The sequence below is a fragment of the Tursiops truncatus genome, chromosome 17 (genome assembly GCF_011762595.2).
Source record: "Tursiops truncatus isolate mTurTru1 chromosome 17, mTurTru1.mat.Y, whole genome shotgun sequence".
Taxonomy (NCBI): domain Eukaryota; kingdom Metazoa; phylum Chordata; class Mammalia; order Artiodactyla; family Delphinidae; genus Tursiops; species Tursiops truncatus.
The window spans coordinates 11713035-11740859 of record NC_047050.1 but is presented as its reverse complement, the minus strand read 5'-3'; the positions used below and the strand labels follow the sequence as shown (position 1 = coordinate 11740859).

Here is a 27825-nt window from a genome sequence, read left to right as displayed (position 1 = left end):
CAAGGGTGTGGAGAAATAGAAACTCTTGTGCACTGTTGGTGGGAATGTAAACCAGTGTAAAATAGCATAGTGATTCCTCAAAAAACTAAACATAGAATTACCGTATGATTCTGCAATTCAGTAAGAATTGAAAACAGGAACTCACACAGATATCTGTACAACCATGTTTCCAGTGGCGCTAGTCACAATAGGTGAAAGCAACCCAGGTATCCATCAACGGGTAAATAGGTAAACAAAATGTGGCGTATACATATAATGGGATATTACTCCATCCGAAAAAGGAAGGAAATTCTGACACATGCTACAACATGGATGAACCTTGAGGACATTATGCTAAGTGAAATAAGGCAGACACTAAAAGACAAATTCAGTACAATCCCACTTACATGAGATATCTAAAGCCGTCAAATTCATAGAAACAGAAAGTAGAATGGTGGTTGCCAGGGGTTAGGGGGCGGGGGCAATGGGAAGGTATTGCTTAATGGGTATAGAGTTTCCATTTTGCAAGATGAAAAAGTTCTGGAGATTGGTTGCATAATAGTGGGAATTTACTCAGTGCTACTGAACTGAACACTTAAAAATGGTGGTTAAGATGGTCATTTTTATGCTATGTGTTTTTAACCACAATTTTAAAAACAATATTTTTAATTAGGAGATTTCCCATTAAAATCTGGATTAGCAGGTCCTCTTGGCAAAGCAGAAATTTAGCAACCCAGAACCTACAGGAAGGGCTGAGCAGCACGGTCACTTGGGGCTGGGATGCACTCTCCCACAGCTTTCCACAGTGCTCACCACTCCCTTTTGCCTCCCCTGCTGCAAGGCTGTTTTCAGCGGTCATTTGCCACTGCGCTTATACAGTTGCTATGCTCTAAGTAAGTTAAGAGGAAAGCAAACAATATCATGTATTATATTTGTGCTTCTATCAACATTTTTTCTTTCACCTCACCTGCTTTTTCATTAATCGTACCTTCTTGGTCTCTAAAGGCACACAAGCTTGTTGCTCTTAACAGAAGGTTAGTTTTTAGTAGGAAGGTGTCAAAGAAAAGAGAAGATAATACTCAATGGAGTCTTTGGCTTGACTTTTATGCTGAATGGGATGAATATTTTTAAAAATCCAACATGCTTCTTGTGGCAATATTCTTGACAATCAAAGCGTGAAACTGCCTTCGGCGTTTCACTGAGGCCAAATGTGTCCCTGGACACTTAGCGCAGGGGATATAACTGGGTGCCGTTTTGGAGGAAATGCTCTTGTTTGGGCTTGGGGGCAACACCAGTAGCCCCCTTTACCTAAATGCGGCCCGGCCCACTTGATTCACTGACTGAACAAAACGAAACAGACGCTTTCCTGATATTCACTCTGGCATAAGACAGGGTAGCCACATTTATAAGAGGAATTATTTTTTGCTAGCCTAAAATAAAAGAGTGAGCTGTGCCAGGTCATTGTGATGAGTAACCAGTGCCCTCAGGCGGCCTCTAAGCTTCCCAGGGCCTCTGTAAGGTGCCAGCCTCAGCCCTTCCCCAAGTGAGCATCTGTGTACACCACCCACGATTCTGATCCATTACAATGTAACTGTCCTGCGTTCCATTCCCTCAGGCTTATCCAAGTGATAGTAACTGATTGGATAAACTGAATTGCAACTGAGACGTTAATGGGCGCTGATGGCTCGAGGTCCACCCCTTCCAGATACCATTTTACCTAGAAATGGCCCTGCCTCACCCTGAGGGCCGGGCTGTTGTGGACGTGTCAGCCACATGCCCAGCACGCAAGGAGGTGCTGGGGGCAGTGAGGAAACTGTGTCCAGCCCCACACCTGGGCCCCCCCACTCCTCTCTGCCGCCGTGAATGCCAATGACAAATTCAACCTGACGGAAGGATCTGGTTACCATGCATGTTAAATGCCAGTGTTTCTAGGTCAATCCAAAAGAAGCCTTGAGCCTCCACAGTGAAAGCCATTTGCCTTAAAGGAATGTGGGTGAGAAGGGTAAGGCTAGACTTGAGGCCACTGAGTGGGCGACCACCAATGTCTGTCCCGCACCTGCTGGGCTGGGTCAGCAAATCAGAGCCAGATGCTGGAAACAGGTGTAAGGAGGAATGCCGAGGTCAAGGGTAGAACGTTTATTCAGAAAGATTCAACCCAAGCATTGGCCTGCTCCCTGCTTAGCCTTCCTGAACCCCAGGCCCTTGGATAACTTAAGCATTATGGATTCCAGACTGGAAAAGAGAGTACAGCCAAGACGCTGGGCCAGTCATCAATGCCTGAGAAGTGACTGGGGCGTGGTCTGTGACTCACAGCCAAGGGTGTAAGCCCTGGAAACTCAGTTGGGAAGGTCCATCATGGGCAATCCTTTCACAGGAATGCAGTCATCTCTGCTCAGTGGCAGAGAAGTCAAGGTATGTTAGGAAGGCAGCACAGAGCTGTGACAATACAGCACGTTCTCCGCAGACGCCAGAGGAAGGAGAAAAGAGGTACCCCTTGCCCCACCAAATGAGCCCTGGAAGGAAAACATTCACTAAAGAGCATTTTTTGCCCTTGGGAAAATTTACAGTTCTGCACACTGAGGGATGGAAGGGATGGATAAAGGGAGTTGATCTCGGGGCTTCGTTGCCATTAGCTGTCTCCCTCTTGCTAAGTTAGGGAAGATCAGAAACCAGGACTATGAAACGAGAAGAAATTAAACTCACTCACTTTTTCTTAACCTGGAGGAAGATGTGTGGTATGCTCTCTTTGGTCTGTTTCAAACATGGTGTCTAGGAATTGATGGGGTCGGTGGGGAGCAGGAAGGAGAAGTGAAAACGCTGATATCACAGTTCTGCAAAAACCTACAGGCAGGGCTTCCCTGGTGGCGCAGTGGTTGAGAGTCCGCCTGCCGATGCAGGGGACACGGGTTCATGCCCCGGTCCGTGAAGATCCCTCATGCTGCGGAGCGGCTGGGCCCGTGAGCCATGGCCACTGAGCCTGCACGTCCGGAGCCTGTGCTCCGCAACGGGAGAGGCCACAGCAGTGAGAGGCCCGCGTACCGCAAAAAAATAAAAAAATAAACCTACAGGCAGCCCTCTTCTCAGGCATAGACCTGACATTGTGTGTCCAGCACAGAGTGTGTGTGTTCTCAGCCTTTCTGAAAGGAGAACAGAATTACAAAGGATGCTAATTAGATCATTAATTCCTCACAAACGGGACTTCTTTGCCTTGTTTGGGGGGAAACAGGCAAACAGGTTTTCAAGAGCCGTGGGAGGCTGATGGTATTGCTGTGCCCAATTCATGGACAGGAAAGCATGGGATGGTTGAGCAATTGGCTCAGAGTAACGCTGTGGGCTATGCTGAGACCATAAACCCAAGGAGAAAAGAGGCAGCGAGTGCTGCTGAGCATGCGAGACTCAGGGCGCAGGCTGACATCACCCCAGGAAGTCAGAGACAGGGAGGCAGGTGGGTCAGCAGCCTGGGGTGCAGCTGAAGGACTGGTGCACTCATTTGCAAGGTATGCGCACATCACTGCAGGCAGTGGAGGCCAAGAACCGACTTCTCTATGCCCATGTGTCATGAGTGGTGAGTCAATGCAGAGAACGCTTGGTCACACTATTTTTGCCTCAATCCCATCAACCCAGGTAAAGTGGGGATTCACCCACTTATCCTAGATGTGGGCACGGCCTCCATTCTGCTGCACGCACACACTCCGTGGTGGTGGACAAGGGGTCACCGGGCACCAAGCTCCCAGCTGCTCCATGATTTGGAGCAGGTCACTCATCCCCTATAATCTTCCACTAAAAAATGAGGAGGTTTAACAATTCTTACTGTGCAGGGTTGTTGTGAGGTTTGAGTGAGAGAATCTGTCAAAGACCTTGCCCATTAGTTACAGTCATTACCACGTGGCACTGGTTTCTCACGATGGTGGATTCCTTCTTTGCTTTGTTGGTTGTAGTGGGGAAAAGGCCTGGAAATCACTGAGATTCATAAATAAAGACAGAAAAAAATCCACAGGATGTACAACACTAACAAGAGTCTTAGAATCAGAATAATAAACATTTAAAAAATACGGGAAGCAAAACCCAACTAGCTATGTCATAACAGCTCCCCCAGAGAGCTCTCCCCAGTGCCTGCGTTACTGTTTTCAGGAATCGTAGAGCTGTAGGCGCAGGTTGCCAGGGGAAATGAATTCATTACGCTGCTCACAAACAATTTACATTACATTTCTTTAAAACAGATACATCCAGTTTAGCTTCCTATTAAAGTGACTTTTACTAAGGAAGCTATTTGATCCTGAGAAATATAGCCTACAGTTTCAGTATAGAATTGTTTTTTGTGGCCCTTCTAGCAAAGTCTCCAAATTGACAGTTATTAGGATGTCACTTTCCCAGCAGGAAAAAAAAAAAAAAAACCCAGAAAGAGAAAATTGCAGTTGCAGGATACAAATGAAAAAGCATTAATAATATTCATATAATAGTCTCATTAAAACTGACTTTTTTTTGCGGTACGCGGGCCTCTCGCACTGCTGTGGCCTCTCCCGTTGCGGAGCACAGGCTCCGGACGCGCAGGCTCAGCGGCCATGGCTCACGGGCCCAGCCGCTCCGCGGCATGTGAGATCCTCCCGGACCGGGGCACGAACCCGTGTCCCCTGCATCGGCAGGCGGACTCTCAACCAGTGCGCCACCAGGGAAGCCCAAAACTGACTTCTTTAAATAAAAACCTTACTTCAAAATTTTTTCTATGTAAAAATGCCTGCATTTCATTATCAGAACTTCTTATAATTTCCGGGACTATTAAGTACTGGACAATGTTATGCCGTAAATGTAGGCTAGTCCTCAGTGCTGATTGGTTGTCTCTCTATTTTTACCAAGTGAAATTCCAGCATAGTCAGGGTTCCTGGCTTATCAGCGATTCGATTCATAAGCTTGAATCTCCTAATTTGTAAAACACAAGCAACTGCTCTCAGTAGGGGTTTCTATTTGAAAATAATTTGACACCCTGAATCCCTCAATTCAATTTAGAGAACATAGTTAAATTTTCATTCATTTCAGTTTGTTTTGGAAAATTAAATAGATCATTTCAAAGAACACAGGACCTATAGTCACACTCATGGGAAATCATATTCTTGGTCTCCTGCTTTATTTTTTAAAACGTTCTGTGATACCTTGTGAAATTAATCTTGCTCAGAAAAGAAGCTTTCTGGACCTATGGCCTCAGGCATCTCTCGCCTCTCAGTCCCTAGTGGCAGCTGGAGTTGATATTTGCCCTTCAGCTCGGAGTGAATGATTTGGTCTCAAAGGTTATTTGCATGAAAATTATTTTATCTTTTTGTGTGTGACAGCTCGTGGGGACCCAGAGCTCCACACACCTGCTTTTCCTTGGAACGTTGGCTATTGTTCATCCCAGTTTAAGAAAATATTAATATTTTCAAGGGGACTGAATCTTGGATTCATGAGAAATTTGCTAAGATCTCGGGTCTGGGGTCACATGTATTGGTTTCTGAGACTCTAGGAAATAAACTCTGGGCTTTAAGAATCTTGGCTAGAGCCGTGTGTCTTTCTTTCCTCCTTCCTGCCTTCCTTCCTTCTTTCCTTCTTTCTTCTAAGAAATGTTTTCTATTTTCCCGTGGGAACACCTTTATAACCTCACAGGACAACATTTATAGAACCTGGGCTGGGAACTAAGATGGCCATGGGCTGGTTTTCCTTGGAGGTACTTCCCGCGCTGGACTCCACACATCCCTTTTGCTATTTTAGAGTGAAGAGCCCAAAGGTGTGGGTAACCCACATTGTCCCTGATGTTCTGTCTCTGAGCTCATGATATATTCGATAGGAAGCATCTGGGAACACTCAAGACAGGAGGAAGGACCATCTGCACCTTCTTGTCAACACTTGGGTTGGGAACCTTGGACCTTCTCAGCCAAGAGGACAAGCCCAGGGTTGGAAGTCCCTGGCCCGCGACAGGGTGGCCTCTGCAGTTCTGTGGAAAGTGGTGTAGCCAGGACAAGGAGTGAACGGGGCAGAGGCATGTCATTAAAATGTACAGACATATTAGCTCATAAAGCAATTTACATCTAAACTAAAAATAGGGCCCCACAGACCGGTGAAAACGAATCATCAGGCTGCAAAGTTCAGCCTTGTCACTTAAAAGCATCAGGGACCTCAGCCATCGCGGCCCTTGCTATGCTTGGCCCTGTGCGTGGCTGTGAAAGGAAGGGGAGGCCGGTGTGTTGGATTTAGGCCGTGAGGTCTTCCGTGGCCAGCCGTTTGGAACGTCTTAAGGATCGTCAGCATCTTCCTCCTCCAGGCTCTCCCCATCGGCCCTCTAACTTTTCCACCCAACCTTAAAAAACGGTATTGATCTATGAGGGCGAGGACCTCTCTGTATCCATTCAAGCAGGCAGACACAAAAAGAGTTGTTTTTTGTTTTAACACTTATCTTGGGATAAATTCTTCAAGAAAATATAACAATGCTAATATAGGCACCTAAACAGAGTTTCAGAATACATGAGGCAAAGCTGATAGAACTGCAGGGATGAAGAGGCAAATCCACAATGAGAGTCATAGATCTCAAAAGTCCCCTCTCAGCAATTGCTCAAAGAAGTAAGCAGGAAATTGGTGAGGATGGAGTGGAGCTGAACCACACTCTCCGACCCGGTGGACACTTACAGAACGCTCCGCCCAACAACAACAGAAAATACAAGGTTTTCAACTGCACGTGGAACGTTCACCAAGTTAGCTCATACTTGGGGCCATACAACAGATCTTAATACATTTGAAAGGATTGGAATCATATAACAAATATTCTCTCTCCACAATGGAATCCAACCAGAAATCAAACGGAAAGCAATCTGGAATGTCTCCATACAATGAAATACTGCTCAGGAATAAAAAGAAATGAGCCACTGATACAGGCAACCGCACGGATGACTCAAGAGCGTTATGCAGAGTGAAGAACGCCAGTCACAGGAGTCTATGTATTGGATGTTTCACTTATACAATCTCCTAGAACTGGCAAAACTATAATGACAAGCAAAACAGCAGCTGGGATGCAGGAAGGAGATCAACCGCAGAGGCACGTGAGGGAACTTCTTGGAGTGACAGAAATACCCTACAGCTTTACTGTGATAGTGGCTACACGATGCTACGTACTTGTCAAAACGTATTGACCCGTACACTTAGAATAGGTACATTTAAAAATTCACATCATCTGTCATCTCTTCATTCATCTACTATCCCGTGACTGCCTTTACTGTGTACATTCTAAGTCTTTGCTCTACTGGGCAATGAGGCCTAAGTACCTTTAGGTGGACTTAGACATGGACTTTGTGGAGTTTATGGCATCTCAAGGGGTAATCACGGCTGTGTAAACGTTCAGCTCAGTGGGTGCCTAGGAGGAGATTTGGAAACAGTTTGGGAATTAGGGGTTTATGTAAGAGCTTCAAGGCAAGAAATACATTTTGAGAAATGCAATGGGCTATCTATTTCACTGAAAATCTATTATTATTATTGTCGCCCAGAATGATTTGTGTCAGGCCTAAGTCCATAACCCTCCCAATGAAAACATCCTGAAACAATTTATAAAATTCTCAGTACTAGATTGTTCACTCTCTAATGTTGTATAAATAGATGAATCCTTTCATCGAGTAGTTGCTTCCTTTTCCTCATGAGAAAACTAAGGCTCAAAGAAATTAAATGTCCAGAGTCAGATGCAGAAGGCACAGGACAGGAACCTAAGTCCTGTGTCTTGATTTCATTGATCTTTCCTGAGCCCCAAGCCTTAGCAGAGTTTCTATCCAACTTGTTTGTCTATTTTCAGACTTGAAGAATGGAATGTGGAAGGTGGATATTCTATCCTTGCAACTACAAATAGCTACGATATGGTGAAGGCTTTTAGGGTCTCTGACAACTACAGCTTCATGCTCTGGTGAACTAGATAAGTTGTGGTTCTTTACAGAGGTAGACGTGGCAGAGATTTTAATGTCAACAACCCCATCTCCAAAGCAACTGACTTTCTGCAGGTGTGTGTGTGGGGGGGGTGGAAGTGGGGCTGGGGTCCTCCGACCTTGAGGCAGCTGCCAAGTTAATCTACCAAATAGGGAGACATTTCTCTGGAAATCCCTGTTCCCTGTACAGCTCTCATCAAATGGTTTGCATAAATTCTTCCAACCAAAGCCACTAAGCCTCACTGGGAAAGGAGGAAGGGGAACACGGAGGGGCTTTCAATTGTTGCTGCTCCCACTTCTGGAAAAATCTAATGGCCACACATATGCCCAACAAAATACCCAGTTATCCATGAGGGTGGGCGTAGTCCCTGTGTTAACACTTGGGTGTGATTTGCATGTAAGTAGGTAGGAAGAGAAGGGCAGCAGAGGAAGCAGGTTGGACAAGGAAATCACCCAGGAGATGGGGCTCACAGAGACTGCTTTCCAAGGGCAGCCGACCTCATCACAGTGTGCTTCCCATCTTATTATTGCCCTGTCTTCTGAGGTTGACTAGGGTGTGGTGCAATTTTTAAAAAAATAAATTTTAAAATTAATACATGAAGTAGATCAAACTCTCTTTGCATTGACTGAGCATACAGCAGCCCTGGTCTAGAAGGGTGGGAACTTAGAGGGCCATTTTGCAGCTAAAGACCAGTTCATGGGATTTCCCTGGTGGTCCAGTGGTTAAGACTCCACACTTCCACTGCAGGGGGCACGGGTTCGATTCCTAGTCTCCTGACTGGGGGAACTAAGATCTCACACACCTTGCAGTGCGGCCAAAAAAAAACAACCACCAAAAACAGTTCATGTATATGGGCTTTGCACAGTGTGATATAGGGCTGAATCCAAACCTTGTTGAGAAATTAGTTTTTCTTTGAGAATGAAGGTGGGGAAGGCAACATGTACCTCTTCTCAAACAAAAAGCAGGATCCCGGTTCACTACCAGTGCCGAGTCAACGTCTGTTTTTTTGCCATGGCCAATTTCTGACGCATAATCTGCCTACGTAATTAGGTGAAGAGAGAAGGTATGTGATAAAGTAGGGTTAACACAGCATCAGAAATCACAGGCAGCAAAAGCAAGGGCAGGCTGTGCGAATGGCCATGAGGAAAGCACCTGGAAACATTTGCCTTCTTAGAAGGTGTGCAGTTCCACGGATGGGGCTGAAGTGAGTTTACAGATCCGCCAGACCCTTAGATGCTTCTGAAATTCTAAGGCAACCTTGTTTCCTGACAGGGGACCGTATGGTTAAGAGAGGTAAGGCTACCGGTGAATCAAGAACTTTTGTGTCACATCCTACATGTTCACAGAAAGACTAATGATGACGTGTGAAGTTCTAACAAGCTAACACTGCGTTGGACAAATATTAATCTAGTGAGCTGGGTTCTGAGGTAGTGAAGGTGAATCAAACCTGCGAAACCTTCACAGAGGTGGGGAATTTGACCTCTGTCCATCTGTCCATACCCTCTTTGAGGCAGGGATCAAAGAGTGGTCCTGCATCATGAATAGGTTTCCTTCGCTACGTGAAAGGCCCTTTCTCAAACACCAGGAATGACACAAGCAAGGTTCTTTGAAATAAGGAGGTCAGTTCACCCTATCCACCCCGCCCCACCTGCCTCAGCCTCATGACAGGCATGTGAATGACACAGCATCCATGACATGGGCTCAGTGGATGGCAGACAAGAAGCGTGACTCTCCCCCTGCAGCCTCAGAGAAGCATTACACAGATATGTGGCGACAAAGCCCCAAACCTGAATTCTCAGAATGTCAACTGAACTCTTCAGACAATTATTCAGATCCAGTTATTCAGGATATTCCAATGATGCATGGAGTTTGCTCTCTCCCCATTTGCCCCACTGAGTCCATGGCCAATACTTCCTCCCCTGCTTTTCACCACAAATAATGACAGGAGGAGGAGTTACGCATCTGAGCGTACGATAAGGACACTCAGAACATTCTAGGGTACGCAGGTTTCTGGCTGACTATTAGACACTGGGGCGGGTCCTACTCACACACAGTTATAGACATGACAGGGACCCATGGAGAGCCGACTGCCATTGCTGAGCAGACAGCTAATGAGGCAGAAAGGAGCTATGATTGGAGCTTCCAGAGGAGTCAATGTCAACCAGGGAAAAGTCAGCAAGCCAGAAATAGCTGAGTCGTTTCGGCACTAGTCACCCCGAATCACTTCTGAGCTACAGGCACAGGGAGCTGGGTCTCGGGTCCAGCAAGGTCATTTACTCAGAAGCACATGGGGTTTGAATCTTTAAATACGATTCATTAAAGCTGATAATTTTCAAAAGGCTGCGAAAGGAGAAGGATGTCAGTCCCTAAGCAAACCTTCTAACAGTAAAATCAAGAAAAGCCTTGACCATGAGAACGTGTATCAAAAATAATGTGCTGTCTGCTGGCTTTATGACTCTTCTTTGGTTCTGATTCTTTACGGCCAGTAGATGAACGTTGGCCTCTGGCTCCTTATGCACTCAGATCTCACCTGGCTGAAATGTCCCTGATGTTGCTGTCCCCGTGGCACCCTTCTCTCAGGGCTCCCCTCTCCCAGGAGAGACACTGTAGAGTCTCAGGGTTCAGAAAGAACTAGAAGTCGCCTGGCCCACCTGCCCATCAATGCAGTTACCTGGCCACCTCCTGGGCACCTGTCTGGTGAGGCAGAGGAAATGCTGCTACATAATCGATGGAAACCCTGCGTATTCCTGAATCAGGCCTTTGCTGGTCCTCGATCTACCTGGAGAGCAGTGAGTCCTCACAGCATTACGGACATCTTTTGAAACTGGCCTCCCCTAATGGCTATTCTGGAGGGTCCCCTCCCACTGGATTACTGAATAATTGCCCACGGAGTCTCTGTTCTGAGTCGGGATCCCCCTCCATGCAGGATTAGATGATGGAGTGACTCTCCTCAGGGAGGTGCCTCAGGGCCACGAGTGCTAAGAACTTGGTTCTTTCTAGGTGGCTGAGCCTCAGAGTCGGGGAGAAATCCATCCCTGGGCCTACGGAAGAGGAACACGTATGGAAGAGCTACGCGAGATGTTAGTCAAGGGAAAAGAAAATATTTCCTACCCATTAGAGTAAAAATCAAGCACTGAATCTGACGCCAGATGTAGTGAAGTACAAGAAAAGCCAAGAGTGCTAGGCAGATTGCTAACTCCTGCGAGAGAACAAGAGGACAGCTTCACTGATATTATCACAAATAATATTTTTCAACATCATTTAGATAGATTTTTCATTTTCATTTGGGGCGTTCTCCTGTTTCGGGTTATTATCGTATTACTGTTTTCAGAAAACAGCTCCTCCTGACTCAACTTCCACTAAATATGTAAGGAATCCCATAAACTTTCTAGAAATAAAGTTCCCATCAATTTTCTAGAGAAGTTTCTATTCCATTTTTTTAAACCTAAAAACAACCACAAAAGGTTTCCTTACACCAAACGTTTAGTTTTGTCATTTTTCATCTGTGAAAATGAATACATGGCACAAAAGCATGTTCATCTGTGAATTTTCCAAAAATCATTTCCAATTGTTACCTCATGGAAATCGAGGTTCACTTGAGCAGATAGTCAAGAGACTAATTTTATGATTTCTGAAAAAAATGCTATTTGTTGTTCGTAATCACCTGATGACCCAGGAGCACAGAACGCAAGCATATTTCTCTGCCAGCCCCGTGTCTGGGCAACACGCACACGTCACGTAAGAATACTCATGGGTATGGAGTAACCATGAACATTCTTCTGTGTGAAGAAACTGTGCCAGATTTCTTCTATGGAATCTTTGAGCCATGCAAACATCTAACCCAGCGTTAGGGAGAAGACGTGGACTTCAAACTTGCATTATAAAAAGAAAACAAGAGGTATTTAATGACCCTTTAAAAAATTCCAAAGGAAGAAAACCTGTGCTTTTCTTCCCCCAGGAGCACATGCTTAGGAAGCCCCAGTTTAATTAAGCCAAGACTAACTTTGCCCAGCTGTCACTGGCACACTCCCAGAACCCGTGAATCAGGTTATTTTTTCCAGAGTGGACACAGAACTCAATTGAAACGTGTTCCTTGGGGGTTGTTGGGAACGACACAAAAGCAGGTGATTAGTCTTTGGAAGCTCAAGGAGGATGCAGAAAAGGCCGAGCAAGGTCAGGTGGCCTTTGCAGAGGGGAGCTAGGGACACCAGCCAGTCACTGCAGACGAGCCACTTGCACCTGCAGGCCTAAGGGCCGGGCTCACTTGCATCCCTCCCCTGGGAAGCCAGGTGTGAGGTCGCCACGCAGGAGCAGAGTGAAGTCAAATTTGTGTTTCTTGTGTTTCATGTAAGGCTTAGAGAAACAAGCCAACATGCCGCGGCGGGGCGGGGAGGATGAGTTGTTTCTGTTTTTCCCAAGGCCCTGGGTTCTCTCTGCCCCTTTGGAAGCCCTTCCTTCTTGCTGTCATCCCGGCTGGACCCTGGGGCGGCACGGGGGGGTAGCATTCAGACACCAGAGCATCGACACTAACCTGAGAAGTAGCCGCAGGTGAGCTAGTTTCCTTACCACTCACTGCTGCCCTCTCACTGGCTGCGGCTTCTGCCCCTTCTGCCTTCCGCACATTCGGATCCTCAGAACCTGAAGGCCCTACGTGCCCCAGACCTTCGCTCCCTGGGGTGGAAGGTGGGTTTGTGGTGGTTTTCCGCGTTTGGCCTTTATACCAACTAGGGTAAAACAAGGGATCCGCAGTGTCCGTTGCTGCAGGGACTGGAGTTTCAGACTCTGTGGTCTGCTGAGAGCCAGTGGGTACAACCTCCCCCTTCATAGGACAGATACATTCAAAAGTAAAAAAAAAAAAAAAAGAAGAAGAAAAAAAAAGGCAGTTGATTTTAGTTCCCTTGCGGTTTGAAAACTCATAGGTCTCTGCGCAGTGCCCGATCTAGTGCAGGTTTCAGCTCACCCCACCCTCCGCAAGCACTAAAGGCAAGAAGGCAGCTAGCGGCCCTCTGTCTCGGCATCTGCACGTGCCCCCTCTTCTTTTCTGGGCTTGTCTTTCAATATAGATGGTGGCCTGGGCAGGCAGAGAGCAGAAGCCTGAAACAAAGGTTGCTGATAGAATATCAGATATGGGAGAAAGGGCAAATTATTGACAGGCATTCATTTATTTTTATGTTATATGTGGGCCCCCAAAACCTCTTTTCTAAAACCAAAAATTGATCAAACCCAACTCTCATTTAGTTACCATACCACTTTCGATTTCAGTGCAATTGGTATACCCAGAATTTCAAGATTCTAGGAACTATAAATAGTATTTTAGCCCAGTTTCCTGTGGAGACAGAGAGCATAGGATATAATTCCATCTCTGAGTTCCCTCTCTGAGGTTTTATTGCTATAGATAATTCCGATCCACTTTGAAACCAGGACTTGTTTTTCTTTTTAATGCATCTTCATTGTCTACAAACTCAACAGGCTGGGATCTGTCTGCTAAAGGTGTCATGCAGTCAGTACAGAGGCTTGAACACCAAACAGTGACATCTTAGAATCATAACGTCAGTCAATCAAGTACAGTATCTGGGATGAGCTAATTTCCTAAGAAATTTTTAAAAACAATTCTGTCAACACATAATCTCATCAAATGACAAATACACAGAAAACTAAGCTTCATCTATTTGCTCATGGAACAAAAGCTATAGTTCTGTTTCAGGGTAAGCAACAGGGACATACACTAGCACGGGTTCTCTGTGTAGTTCCTTTATTACCTACAGAAAATTCAAAGTTCCGAAAGTATAACCATTTTTATTTCTCAACCTATATCCTACATCTGTACTCAATCCTCATGATATCAGCTCTCTGTGAACTACCGTGTTACACACACACACACAAGTTCCAAAGAGTGCATCAGCTTTGAGGGTGTCATTGGTGAGAAAATCATGTGAAACTAAGTCTTGCCAACCAGTTATAACCACAGAGAACCTGCTGAATCACCTAGAGGACTTTCTCCCTGACACTGCCACTGCCCTGAAATCTTTTGTCTTCCACATACTAGTGTCTGGCATAGAGTTTCCTTTCCTTGAGGTAGAATAAATTGTTCAGGCTGTTCAGCAAGGAAGCACGCATGCGTGGCCTGTAAGAAGGCGCTCAGGAACGGTTACCTGTGTCACCGGGGCATCCGCAGCGGGTGGCAGGGCTGGGGGAGGCTCTGGGGCAGCCTGGAGCTCTGAGGTGGGCGGACGGGACTCCAGACCTTTCTCTGGGGTTTCATCTCCTCCTGATGACTCTGTTCGAACATTTTCCGCCTCTTCCACTTCTACTACCTCTTCTCCCTCTCCCTCCCCTTCTTCTCCTCCTTCTTCATCTTCATCTTCTGGTAAGGCAATGCATTTTCATATCGTTATGATTACCACTGCGGCCACGAAAAACACTACTGACCACTATTTATAGCTCAGATTAAGGTCAGGGCTGGGGAAATCCTGTCCATCAGACACTTAACTGTAGCCCGAGTACGCCACGGGCGGGGGCGGGGGCGGGGGCTCGCGCTTCTAATTAAATGTGGACAAATGTGAGAAAGGTTCCAGTCATCACCATCCTCCTTGTTCCCCTCGCCAGTACAGAGCCCTGTCCTCACCACCGTGCACCATCCACCTGACCCCCGGAGGCTGTCCCCATTTTTATCATGCTCTGTCACATTCGCAAACTCCCGGAGGGCTGGGACCGTCACTTATTTACCTCTGTCAAATTAAATGGAAACACAACTCTCTTCCCTGTGTCAGAAAACACCGGCCCTGTTTAATTTATCACATTCTTTGTTCAGTGAATGCTGACTTTTGCCACAGTTAACGCCACGACTCTTTTCTTAACCAACTGATCTTAGTATTTCCTCAGGCGATATTAATGAGAGACGATATTAAGGATTTTTCTAAAAAGATTCATCCTGAAGATTTGCTTCTAAAGTTCTATCTGTGGGCACTGATACAAGTTTGTGGCATTATAGTGGTCGAGCCAAGGAATCTCATCATCTAAATGGGCTCCTCTTTTCAACTCTTTCATCAGGATCAATTTCCAAGCGTGGCATTTCTAGGCCAAATGATAGGGATGTGTTTAAAACTCATTGAGTGCATCTGATCACATAGCCTCAGTTTTACTTCCAGGTGTGACTTACTCTATGACCCATTGCTTTCCTTGCCCTCTAGAGTTTAACTGAAAGTGCTACAATGTCTAATCCAAGTGTCTACTATGTTTTATTTATATCTCATCCTTAACCTTGCACCTGATGACACTTCACATTATTATCATTATGGCTCACACCTTGTGTAGGGTTGAAGTTGAGATATTACCATCACCATCGATTATTAAATATTTGACAACCCAGAGTTAAATACCTAATGCCAGAATTATAATAAGCACTGTGATATGCAAAGCTAAATAAACACCATCAACAAACTATATGATTCTGTCATGAAATCGAGCTTCACGCTGGATTATGATCCTTGTAAAGTTGTCGACGTCCATTGAGGAGATGATCCTGAATCCCCCTTTCCTCCCACTGAACCCATGTGACGCTTTCACACACCTGCAATTTTGGCCAAATGGTCACAAGAATAACAAACCTCTGTAAAAATCAATTTCGCGTATTACTTTTTCTTCTCTACTGAGGTTGACTGCAAAGTGGTTCATGTTCTCATAACCATGTTCTATTTTCTCCATCTGAAATGCCTTCGATGCTTCAGAAATTCTGCAACAAAGACAAGTTGCCACTTTCTGTCACTGTGTAAAGTTTGATAGCCTTGGGTAAAAATGAAAAGTATACTTTTTTTCATGAAATGAAAACTACTTACTTTTGTAACAGGGTTTTGGCATTCTGTGGAAGCAAACGAAAGACAAGCCTACTTAAATTCATTTCATCAAAGACGGTGTTGAGATTTAATTCTTTCCTTTGCTGACTCTGAACATCTCATAGCTTAGTTTCTAAGTGCTGTAAAGAACTGCTGTTTTATACCAGAACCCTTTCATATTTAAGCAATGCCATGGTCCCCTAAATATATGCTTATGAAATAGTTTTAACAGATGGAGATATAAGCACATATATTTTGGTTGAGAAGATAGATCAAAATGAGATGTACAGAAAATAGCGAAAATGTGATGACAGCTTTTCAGGATCATCTCCCCACTGTCTTGGTTTGTTTCCTCAGGGGCCAAAGGGGTACTTACCTGCAGAAACACTGCCATTTCCGGCTCGTCCATGAACTGTATTCCTGACTCAACCAACTTTGACACGTTCTCCAAATGGTCAGAGTACTTTCTGATGAGAGCACGGACATGTTCCAGCTTCTCCTCTTGGGTTCGGGTGATGACTTGGGTCATTTCGTTCTTCCTCTCCTCCAAGATGCCATACAGGTAATCAAACTTCTCACAAAGTTCCTGTTTCTGTTTTCTGCAGCATTCCTGTTAGTTGGGTTAGCTAATGTTAGAAAGTGTTCAAAAGAGTGTCTATCTGGAGAAATCACCTGGACATTTCGGGAGAAAAGAAAATTTACTTGCGTAGGATATTGTTTTCTTTTCCCTTAGCCTGTCCCTTAGGTATACATACCCACTGTGTTGATGTGTTGAAAATCCCACTTTTATCATATTTGATACTTAGACCATCCCAAATCAATCAAATTGGCTAAATAGATGGATGATTTTTTGTTTTTTGGGCCGCATCACATGGTTTGTGGGATCTTAGTTCCCCGACCAGGGATTGAACCTGGGCCACGGCAGTGAAAGCGCCGCATCCTAACCACTGAACCACCGGGGAATTCCCTGGATGATTTTTCAGTCTTCTGTTCTTTACAAGTGGAGAATTTCACAGATATTAGGACAGATTTGGTTTTAAATTATATATTTTCTTTGGAATGAGTATATGTGTGTATTTGGAAAAAACCGTGGTACTTCCTGATTAGTACCCTTCAGACTCTCTCTGCTCCATCTACATTGCTATTGTCCTAGTTTCAGTCCTGGAGCTGAAGGATGTCGATTCTGGAGCTCCCCAATGGCCTCTGTATCTGGGGTTCCCTCCTTCAAGTCAGCTCACACACTGTAGCCAAATTCGTTTTCCTGGCGTACAGTGCTTCTTCTTTACTATGACTCCCCACTGCTCAAAGAATAACATTTAACTTCATAACTAGCTTTCAAGCCTGTCCATGACCTGTTTCCACCTTTCCTTCATAATATTCTACTATCCTCCATCACATATCCTGTGTCCAGCAAAAAATGAACCACTCGCTTTCTTTGCTCGTGCTCTCCCCTCTGTTTAGAATGTTTTTCCCCAATTCACAGTTGCAAACTCTAAGCAATCTTAAAAGACACTGTTGACATACCGCTTCTTCCATAAAGAATCTCGATGACTGAATGTCATCTTTTAATCCTCTGAAATCCTATAATGGTTACTATGTATGGCATATATCTGTAGCCACCAGGTCCTCTATGTATCCAGTACTGTCCAAGAGAGGGAAATACTGGATCTAGTCTTTGATTCCTGGAGAGAAGGTTTGCATGTGAGGTCAGGCTTCTGCACTTGCATTGTGTGGCTGAAGCATCTCCCATTCCATCCAGCTCCCTTTACTCTGAATCCATGTTTAAGCCCTAATTAACTTTCCAGTTGGCCTTGTCATTGGCCTTTTGGTTTTCCAAGTTCCAGTAAACTTGGTGTGTGTGTGTGTAGGCCAATTTCCTTGGACCTGACCATCTCTGGGTCCAAGACCTTTACAACTTAGAGGAGGTTTTGAGCCATAATGATCCAACCTAGGTGTCCTGCCTGGTAGGGGCTTCTTGTGAATCCAGCCATTTATCTTTGACATCTCCGACCTTTTTGTTTGTTTGTTTGTTTGTTTTTTGTGGTACGCGGGCCTCTCCTGCTGTGGCCTCTACCGTTGCGGAGCACAGGCTCCGGACGCGCAGGCTCAGCGGCCATGGCTCACGGGCCCAGCCGCTCCACGGCATGTGGGATCTTCCCAGACCGGGGCACGAACCCGTGTCCCCTGCATCGGCAGGCGGACTCTCAACCACTGCGCCACCAGGGAAGCCCTGACATCTCTGACCTTTGTATGACCCTTATTACATGTTTTTTCATTTTAGTAAACATTGGTGTCTGACGTCATGTGTCACTTTCTTCCTTTCTTAAATATCTAAACTATGGTCTCCTTGAGGATAGAATCTGGGTCTGCCTAGGACACATACCACTTTGGATAGTAGATGCTCAGTAAATCTCCATTGAATAGATTTTTTTTAATGATGTCTTATCTTCCCGCAATTTATCTACTATTCTCAGAGTAAGCAGGGGAGGATGACCCAAACCAAATTGTTGATTATGAAGATACTCCTCAAATGTGCAAGAAATACATCCCTCACCCTATTGCCTCCTTTGGACGCAGTCAATTCTCATCACAGTTTCCAACCAATTATAATTATAATGCACAAAGGAGAGCCAGTGGTTCAAATTATTTTATTAGTGAATAATAGCTATTGCTGTCATCCACCCATCCGTTCATTCATTTAACAAACAGTTCTTAAGTGGGACATTTGTGTCAACCACTATCCAGGACTCTGGTGATCCAACAATGAATTAAACATAGTTCTTGTTCTCAAGGAGCTCACAGTTTACTTAATGGGAAAGACTATGGGCCAGTAGTAATAGTAATACGACCTAGTAGCCTGAAAAATCAAACTATGTTAGAGATTCATACCAGGTTTTATAGAAGCATAGAGGTGGGGCCTTAATCAACCCTCTGTGTGGGCGGGGACCATTTGAGGGGAGCAGGGAGGGGTTGCCTCAGAAAACACTTCTTAGAGGAAGTGGTGCCCGAGTTTGGCCATAAAGGATGAGTAAGAGCAGAGGAAGTACAGGGAGGTGATGAAAATGCTTGTGGTCTCGGCAGTTGTCAAAGTAATAAGACAAGGGCCCACGCAGCATGTCCAGACATGGAAATTGCTGGACTTGCCAAATTTCCATCCATTTTTTAGCCATTTAGCTTGAGATTTGGACCATTATGAGGCCTAGGAACTGTAGCCTCTTAGTATCTTCCCAATCAAAATTTCTTCCATTGTAGTACTTACTGTTCTAAGCTTACAGGCAACCATGTGCCCACTGCATTTCTCAAATATGCCTTTGATGTCCACAAGCTCTGCTGTTTTCTGTGATCATACATTGGTTTCTAGCTTATTTTTCTAAAACAAATTGTGCACTTGAAACATTTATAATGAATACTATATTAAGATGTATTATTGGTAGAATATCTTTGTTTCATAAAAGTTTTCTTCTATATGATTTAATATGTGTGACCATTCAAGCCTATGAAAGCCAATGATTTGCAGTGAGAGCGATGTGAAGTCAAGTGTCACAGCTAGTGTATTCTCTTAAGTCAAATAAAAATTAGATCACTTATTTCAGCCATCTAAAATTTACTCAGTGGTTTAAACAGGAAAACTACTTTATTCTTATATTATTTTGAATTCCAAGTATTATTTTATTTCTACTCTGCTTTTTTAATGATTTGTACTATATTGAACTTTAATAAAATTACTGTCCTTTTAATAGCAACTGTTATTTGCTCATACCTTACAGTGTAGGAAATACTACCCCATGCGTAGTATATGCTTAATTATTATTACATGACTACATAGTGTGTAAAGCACTTATAATATTACCTGGCACACAGTAGGCACTATGTCAGTGTTTGTTAAATTTAGATTCAATTTTCCTTAATTTGAGCCATTCAACTGTAGAATTTTCAAGCTGCACAGACTACCAGAAGTAACTGCTCCAAACTAACCATTTCACCTGTGTGGAGACTGAAATGCGGCAGCGTTAAGTCACTTTCTCAAGCCATTTACCGTTGGTGCCTGGTATAGAGCCAAGGTCTCTGAACTCCTGGGTCGTTGCCACTCCCACCACACAGTTGTGATATACTCTAAAGTAACTTGGAAAAAAAAATGTGTGACCTGCTTATGTACTGAATATATACCTTTTAGCAAATCTACCGTGCTGAAAGTAGGCTTTTAAAGGCAAGACTCCTCACATTGTTTCAGAAATATATTCATTATAATTCTTTCAACAAAGTTCACTAAGTGCTTACTGTGTATCAGGCATTATAAGATCTCAGAGCTGGCCATACTTTCCCAGTGTTCAGGGGGATGGTAGAAAAATGATCGTATTTTCTAATTTCTAACAGAAAAAAACACTTGTGTTTTTTCTCTTGCTGAACTTGCCTTTAATATAATTCTATGCAAAATATGGAAGAGTTGGACAACTCTGTTTCTAAAAGAGGAAAAATGCATGCTCCTTTTCTGGAATTATGAAATGGGTACTTTGGTACTTTCAAACTTTTAGAAATTCACTTAAGATGTTCAGGTTAACCTAATGTCAGATTAAAATGAAAAAATAGAAATACTCCATGAAATTGAAATTCTTCTATTTTTTACGCATACTCTTTGAGGTAGAAGCGATACACAAGATACTAACATGGTCACCCTTCAATCATTCTAGGCTAGGAGACCTTCAGAATTGCGGTGAAAGTCAGTGAATTTCAAACAGCTTAGTTTATCAACTTGTCCTCTGAGGTAATTAGGGAACAGGTGTATATGCTATAAGAAAAAAACAAAAACAAAAAAACACACTCTCAGAGGCCAACTTGCTACTGACAGTGACTGATTACTCTGATATCAGTACCTACTGTGCCTTTGTAAGTGTGGACCTGAAATGCTTTTAACAGAGTCTTTCTAGCAACATAAAAATGGAATGGAAAAAACGTGGACCTCTGCATCATCAAAACCTCTTCAGAGAGTACACTTTAAAGGATGATTGTTGCCTGCAAAAGCATGATAGCAACCATGTTTATCTCTTCTGCACAAAAACTTCCTCACCTCAAAGATTTCTCCTTGCTTTTATCATACCTTTCATTTATTTGAGTAAAAAGGCATGTATCTTTAAGCCCAGTTCCAGGCTGTGTACCTCCCCCCATTTCTCTGTATACTAATTGAATCAACATCTATACATTCTGAACTTTCAAGTTTATTTTTTCAAATATTGTCCATTTTATTCCTTTTGATGCCTGTAGTTCCTATGTCCCCTCTCTGTGGGGTGTGGTGTTGGATGTGTGTGTGTGTGTGTATGCGCACACGTGTTTCTGCATGAGTGTGTTTAGCAATTGAAGTAACTTCCATCATAAATGCAGTGGTGTTGGCCTCCGAGTATACTGTGATGCAGAGCCTCTGACTGCAACATGACCTTCCTCCTGGGGCTGCCAAGACAGTTATGTTTATATTTATTTATGTAGAAGAACAAATTAAACTTGCCTGTAATACTTTAATGGAAATAAAACCCATCCCATCTCTAGGGAGAACCCAGTATGGAGGCAATATACCAAAAAGGGGTGATTTTATAAAAGGAAGACTAGTTTGCCCACATTGAAATGGTAAAATGATGACAGGTAGAATATTTGTTTCTAACCTATGCCATAATATCTGGATGAAAAGAAAAACATTGAGTAGACATTTGGTTGTTTCCTTAGAAGTGAGTAGATAACCTTCAATATTTACCTTAAAAACATTGTTTAGATGTTGCCTTTATAGAAATGTTAAAATTGACAGATTCTAATTTTTAGCCATCCTTATATTTTAGTGGCAATAAGAAAAAATAAGATACATGACTGCAAAGAGAAGTTTTCATGGAAAAAAATCAGCAATAGATGATCATATACTAAAGAGTAGATAACCTGCCAAGCAAAGCACCGTTATGAGGTTTTATCATTAGATTTTCAGTGGTTCACCCTCTCCCCAGGCACTTATTACTCTTTGAAAACAATCTTGTTATTTGTTTGCCTTATTGTCTAACTCCTCTACTGGAATAAAACCTTCTTAAGGGAAGGAACATTTTCTGTTTATCTCAGCTTTATCTATTTCCCAGCATTACATGTGCAGAATATGGCATATTCTGCATATATGTTTGAACGATTGGATGAATGAATGATATATGAATTGTATTTAGGAATAGTCAGCCCTCACTCACAAGTTCCTACTTTGTTCTGTTCCCAAGACATAGGTATTTAAGTGGATACTCCAAACCTCTTCTTCTTTCAACACTCAAAAGAAAACAGCAAAAAATAGCTAGGCAACTTCAGGGAAGACATTTAACTCAGGACAGTTTTTTTTTTAATGTGTACAAGAAGGGATGGGGTTGGATGATTGCTAAGGTCCCTTCCCACTCTACAGTTTCAAGGCTCTACAACTTCAGGTAAATGTGGAGTTATTTGGAGCCTTTAGACTATAAAGTGCCTCTTTGTATATGTAAAATGCCTTTTTCCACTCATGGCGAGTTTCAGAGTGGTCATCACAGCACTGAGATGTGAATTACACATCCTAGCCCAGCAATGTCAGTCCCAGGTTTGGAATGTGCCAAGGCCACCACAGGAAACCTAAGACAATTGTGGCCACTGCTCTTACCATGTAAGGAGCATAGCTCTGTGACCAAAATAGAGCTGAAGATAAGCTCTGAGTCCCATCACTTGTCAGTGAGCAACTGTGGCTTTACTCGGCCCATTCATATCTACACCACATTCCTCAACTTTTGAGACACCCTTGTTCAAAACAGCAGCTCTGGGTCTGGAAGGGCCCACTCAGCTTCATTTGACATATGGTACTTCAAAATTCCCTTCACTAAACCAAACAGGGTTTCCTTCCCTTTCCCCTCAACACCCCTCTCCCCCACCCAAAATCAGACAGTAGATTAATAATATTAAAGAAAGAACTATATTAAGGTAGGAAGATTCTCCTGAGGAATTCAAGTCCAACCCTTCATTGGTAAAGCCCAATTCCAATCACGAGCACATGACAGAAGCCCCATGAGCGCAGACTAGGGTGAGAACCCAGGTCTCTGACAGGCTGCCCTAGAAAAGGGGCAGACAAATTAGAAAAATATCATCCCTCAAGGCACACAGACTGGAGTTCAGCCCCTCCCCCATCCACTCAGTGTCTCTGTGCAGGGCTTAGTGGAAGAACTCTATTCAATGGCCATGGGTCTCAGGACTCCCAAACTTTTGCTCTTTTCCACCAAGTTGCATTACCACCCACTTCGTGTTAGAAGAATAACTGTTATAACTTATGGCATTTCAATTCTTATTCCTGGGTTTCTTGGTATTAGGGGTTCTCTGGACTAGTCCAGATCATTTAGAATATCCTTGAGAAATCCTCTGAAGGCTGAGGGTCAGGTGAGCCTGCGCTGACTTGAGCCCCATGGTGCAGCGAAAGCATAAGACCAGACCAAGGCAAGCTGAGCAGCTGTTTCATTCACTCCCGTCTGCTGTTGGATAATCAGCATGTTTCCTGGAAGGGGCTCAGCCTCCCTTTGTTGCCAGTATCTCGAGTTATCACAAAGCCTCAAAGAACAGAGCTAATATCTGCTTCCATTCATTTTCGATCTTTCCCACTGCAGGGAGTTGCTTCACCCTGCCATCATAATTGACCAAGACCTTGAGGTCTTATTCCGACACCATTTAAAAGATGCTCCAGATGCTCCAGCGGTTCAAACAATTATTAGCATCATTAGATTAAGTGTACTCTTTCCAAGCTGAGAGTGACAGCAACACAAGGTGACACTTACGGAGCCCCCAGCATGTGCCTCTTAGTCATCACCGCAGCACTGTGAAGGTTTATTAACCCCCCTGTACCACTGAGGGAGTTGAGGGACGGGGAGAGGAAGTAACTTGACCAAGGTCATATCATTAAGTAGCAGAGCCGAAATTCAAACTCTGAAATCTGTTCTTTAAGCATATGTCATAATTCTGACATGCTTTATAGGATGATTCTTACTCTAGTCATACTTCATATTTGTAACTGCATGGACAATGTCTCAAAGCTGTTTGGTTAAAATCATTGATTTGGAAATATAATGGATTTGTTGTCATTGCAAAATCATTGGAGGGTTTTATTAAAGGTGCCGTTTTTCAGATACTGGAAATGCTCAAGATCAAATAGTTATGATTCAGCTTCAGCTGTTTCCCCTAGACGGACATCCACGCAGAACAACATTATTTCTAGGCCGATCTGCCTCGGGACAGCTAGTGTGAGTAGCCTTCTCTCTTGGGTTTCCAGTGACCTAGGATAAGCGCCATTTGGAAAGACTACAAGAGGGAGGTTACGTTTTCTAGGGATGAGGAATGAACGTCAAGCACGTTTTTCTGGAAGCAGAGAGCTCCCGAGGCAGTGCAATTCTCCACCCCCGACCAGCAGTCCCCCTACTCTGTCCCAACGCATCCCAGAACAGCTCCAGGCCTGGAGAGGCAAGTGTAGCTTTAGATCTTGCTGGGCTCGTCTAGAACAGCCCAGAAGGCCCTCCAACAACCTGCAATCACAAGCTCTGAGAACGTTTCAGGCTGAGCCACCTCGGTCAGGAGGGCTAAGAAGACTGCAGGTTCCTCCATCCCCCATCAGCCCACAGCAAAGAGGGAATGCCACTCCTCCCCAGCTCAGTTCAAATTCCCTTTTGTGACTGCGGTCCGGTCCGTCTCAAAGCCACTCTCATCATCAATGCAAACTCACATCAACTGCACACATTGTGTTTAAAGGATCACAAGGAGTCCCCAGCGTGACTTATCCTAAGCTCAGCAGCTCTCCAGGGCTGATCCTGGGCCGGCTGCCTGCCCAGGCCAGCCCTGCAAGACATTACATGATTAGGGACAAAATTAGACATTTGCAAGGGCAGGTGTCAGGGCCCCGAGTGGGAGGCCATGTAATTAGGGAAGGATAGTGCCCACCCCAGGGGCTGCTCCATTTCCTGTCCCTATGGAGCTCTTCACCAATCAGAAAAGAGAATTCTTCAGAAACAGCTCCCCACCCCCTGGCTGGGAGCCGCCGATGGCTTCTCGGAAAATGTTTCCAGGCAGGTGATGAGCAGAGCCACAAAGGGAAACAACCACCCCAGGCAGGACAGGAGACACAGGAGCTCTGTGACCCTGACCCCTGGTACAGAGTTCACCTGCTTGGCAAGGTAGACCCCAGTGTGCTTCACTGCCCTGCCCTGGTGCTTGGCCTGCTGATAGGACCCTGGCTCTGCGGGAGGCCCCATAAGCGATTCCAGGTGCACGATGGGGCCATTTATAGCTGTGTCTCTGTCCTCAGGGCCTCTTCAAATGGAGGGTGTTTGCATCAAGTAGGAATCATAAAATCAGAGACCTCTGGGGGGCTCTGAGCCAATCCCTATGTTTCCAGGTGAGCCACTTAAACTGACCTGAAAGAACTGTGCTTATCTGAGCCCTATTCATTCATGTATCCTTTCTTTTATTGGTTATTTTAAAAATCTCAGGCTTCCTTTAGAAAAATGTGAAATACAGGCATATATAAGGAAGGCCCTGAAAATCACCTGTCATCCCACTATTCCCTGCTCTTACACTTTTGGTTTCTGGCATGTTTTCCCCCTATGAATACAGACATTCTGTCCTGTTTATATACCACGTCTTCATCTTATTTCCTTAAGTTAAAATCCCAGGGGTGAATGAAATGCGTAAAGGGGATGGACTCCTCCTGACAATTTGCTGACTCATCTTGAAGCCTCCTGGGGGAAAATTACACAGCTTCCTCTGGGGAACTGTGAAAATACTCGTAAAAGTGTGTACATTGGACCAATGTTTTTATCAGTAACAATAGGGGTTGTAATCCTGACCTTCACTCTCAGGAAGTTCTTTCTGATATCTACAGTTAATCCCTTCTGCGGGCTTAACTTCAAACCTGTTCCTTCTTGTCTTGTTCTCAATGAAAGAACAAACAGCTGCTTCCCACTGTGCCCCTGACAGGCCTCCAGGAAGAAAACCTGTTGTCAAGTCTCTCCTCGCCCTCTGTGTCCTCCGGTGCTGCCTAAACGGAGCAGAGCCCTTTGCATTTGCTCAAGGCCCAGCGTGCCGCACAGGACTTTTGTCGTTTGTGTTCTCCAGCCTCAACGTCCCCGACAGAAAGCCTGTCCCCTGACAGAGGACTCTGATGAAGGTGCGAGCAGAGACCAGCATAGAGATGACCTCACTTGTCCACAAGGAACACATTCCTATTTATACACTCGAGACTCAGTGTGGTGCCACACTGAGTGCTGATTCATGGCCTAATGATTAAGTTGTATTTGGCCTTTACTGTGAATACGTAAAAAGGAAAAAAGTTTATATTGTCCATTTCAGAATCTCTTTGATCTCTTCAAGAGAAAACTGTCCTTCTATAAATGGATTCCAGATCCAGCATGAATCTTTTCAGGAATGTGAGTGTGGGGAAGAGAGGAGACTGACTTTAATGATGTGTGAATCTAAAATGAGATGATTTTGGCCAACATCTTGAAGTCATCATCTAGGAACTGGCCTTTGGCTTTTGATAGAATTTGCCTTTCAAGCGATAAAATGGTAAGATTAGAGCATTTATCAGGCACTCACCATATGCCAGGCGCTAGGCTAAGCACTGTGTTGATGCTTACTTAACTCCTCACGGTTAACTCTATAAAACGGGTACTTTGCCCTGTTTTTCCAGGAGAAAACTGAAGGAATGAATGTACTTGTGAATGGATCTTAAAACATAACGTTTAGTTTAAAAAAAGTAAGAAGCAGAATGAGAAGAACAACAAAATACCATCTATAAAATTAAAAGACATGCATATAAAACAACACACATTTTGTAGGAATACAGGTAAATGGAACATTAAACATGTTAGAGTAGTTATTTACAGAGAAAAGGAGTGGGAAATGGGGATAAAAGGACATAAATAGATAACAAGAGGGGCCGTGTCCACAGCAATAAAGACAACATGCCGTTAACTGAGCAGTACAGGCTTCTGAGGTCCAACTAAAGCACAACCCCAAAGCTTAGAGCAGGGAGTAGTAATAAACTGCTCCAGGTTAAACAGCCAAAGACCTGGACTCAAACCCAGGTGGCTTGCACCTGCCCCCAGGCAGCAGGGCTGAACTAACCCGTGGACCTTCAATTCTTGGAAAGACATCTGCCACGTGGCAAAACCCCTTTGGCTTCCGCATTTATACAGTTTGTATTTGATCTTGAGAAAAAGTGGATTCCCAATATTTCTGACATGCCAAACCTAAGTGTGAGCCATTTGTTCATCAAGTTTTTAATTGAGTGTTTATTATGTGCCGGGCACTGGGCCAGACAGAGGGCCAGCGGAGATGAAGGAGCCGGGACTCTGGCCTCAGTGAGCTCCCAGATACTGACCCCCTCTCTCCCTGCAGGCAGGCAGCAACTCCACTGTTAGAGCTTAGATATGCAGCTGGAATCTGCACATGACTTTCTAAAGCACCAACTAGCATTTCTTAAGACCGTTTAGATTTCCACAAAGAAACTGTGCTATGATGGTGGAAAACACTCATTGTCACTACTGGAAACTGATTTTTCTTGTAGCTAATCTTTCAAAACGGGTTGCCCAAGAAAGAACGCCTGTAACGACCACCTTGATAAATGTGGTAAGATCTGCCTTGTTGCCTCATGTGGTAACTTCTCTTTTCTGTGCCAGGAGGTAAATATTTTAGAGACACATCAGGAAGGAGGTCATCCTATATGGAAAGACTGAAATGTTGGAACGGGGATTTCTAGGGTGGCGTTGAGGAAGCCACAAAACCCCAGGGGTTCAGGCACGGTTTACACTCCCTTGAGGCCACCTGACTCACCTCGATCGTTTTGCAGGTGTCCTCCAGCTGGCTGATCACTCCCTGGACCCGATCATTGCTTCCCACAAGGACAGCAATGCCGTCGCTGAGCTCAGACTAATGGAGAGAAAAGAGGGGTGCAAGATTTTAGGGGCTTTCTAGTCCACACTGACTGAGTTCATCTTAGTAGTGTCCTCATGGGTTCTTAATTTAGGGTCCATGGAACCCCCAAAGGAGGAACAGTGAGGCTGGGAGGCCTGAG

At 44.3% G+C, this 27825-nt stretch overlaps 1 protein-coding gene and 1 non-coding gene across 3 annotated transcripts in view; both read right to left on the bottom strand.

Annotated features, from left to right (window-relative positions):
* TRIM55 (tripartite motif containing 55) overlaps positions 1-27825 on the bottom strand; it is a 42286-nt gene that overhangs the window by 5024 nt on the left and 9437 nt on the right. Inside the window, exons 4-9 of one of the 2 annotated variants that reach the window (XM_019925433.3) lie at positions 27585-27680; positions 16117-16350; positions 15744-15766; positions 15516-15640; positions 14061-14272; positions 12440-12727 (exon numbers count right to left, since the gene is read on the bottom strand). In XM_019925433.3, the coding sequence (XP_019780992.2) occupies positions 12440-12727; positions 14061-14272; positions 15516-15640; positions 15744-15766; positions 16117-16350; positions 27585-27680 (978 nt within the window). The remainder of the gene's footprint in view (positions 1-12439; positions 12728-14060; positions 14273-15515; positions 15641-15743; positions 15767-16116; positions 16351-27584; positions 27681-27825) is intronic. The other variant, XM_019925434.2, reaches the window with a different exon arrangement.
* On the bottom strand, positions 16631-16702 carry TRNAE-UUC (transfer RNA glutamic acid (anticodon UUC)). Its single transcript has one exon. It is a non-coding gene; the product is annotated as a tRNA-Glu (tRNA).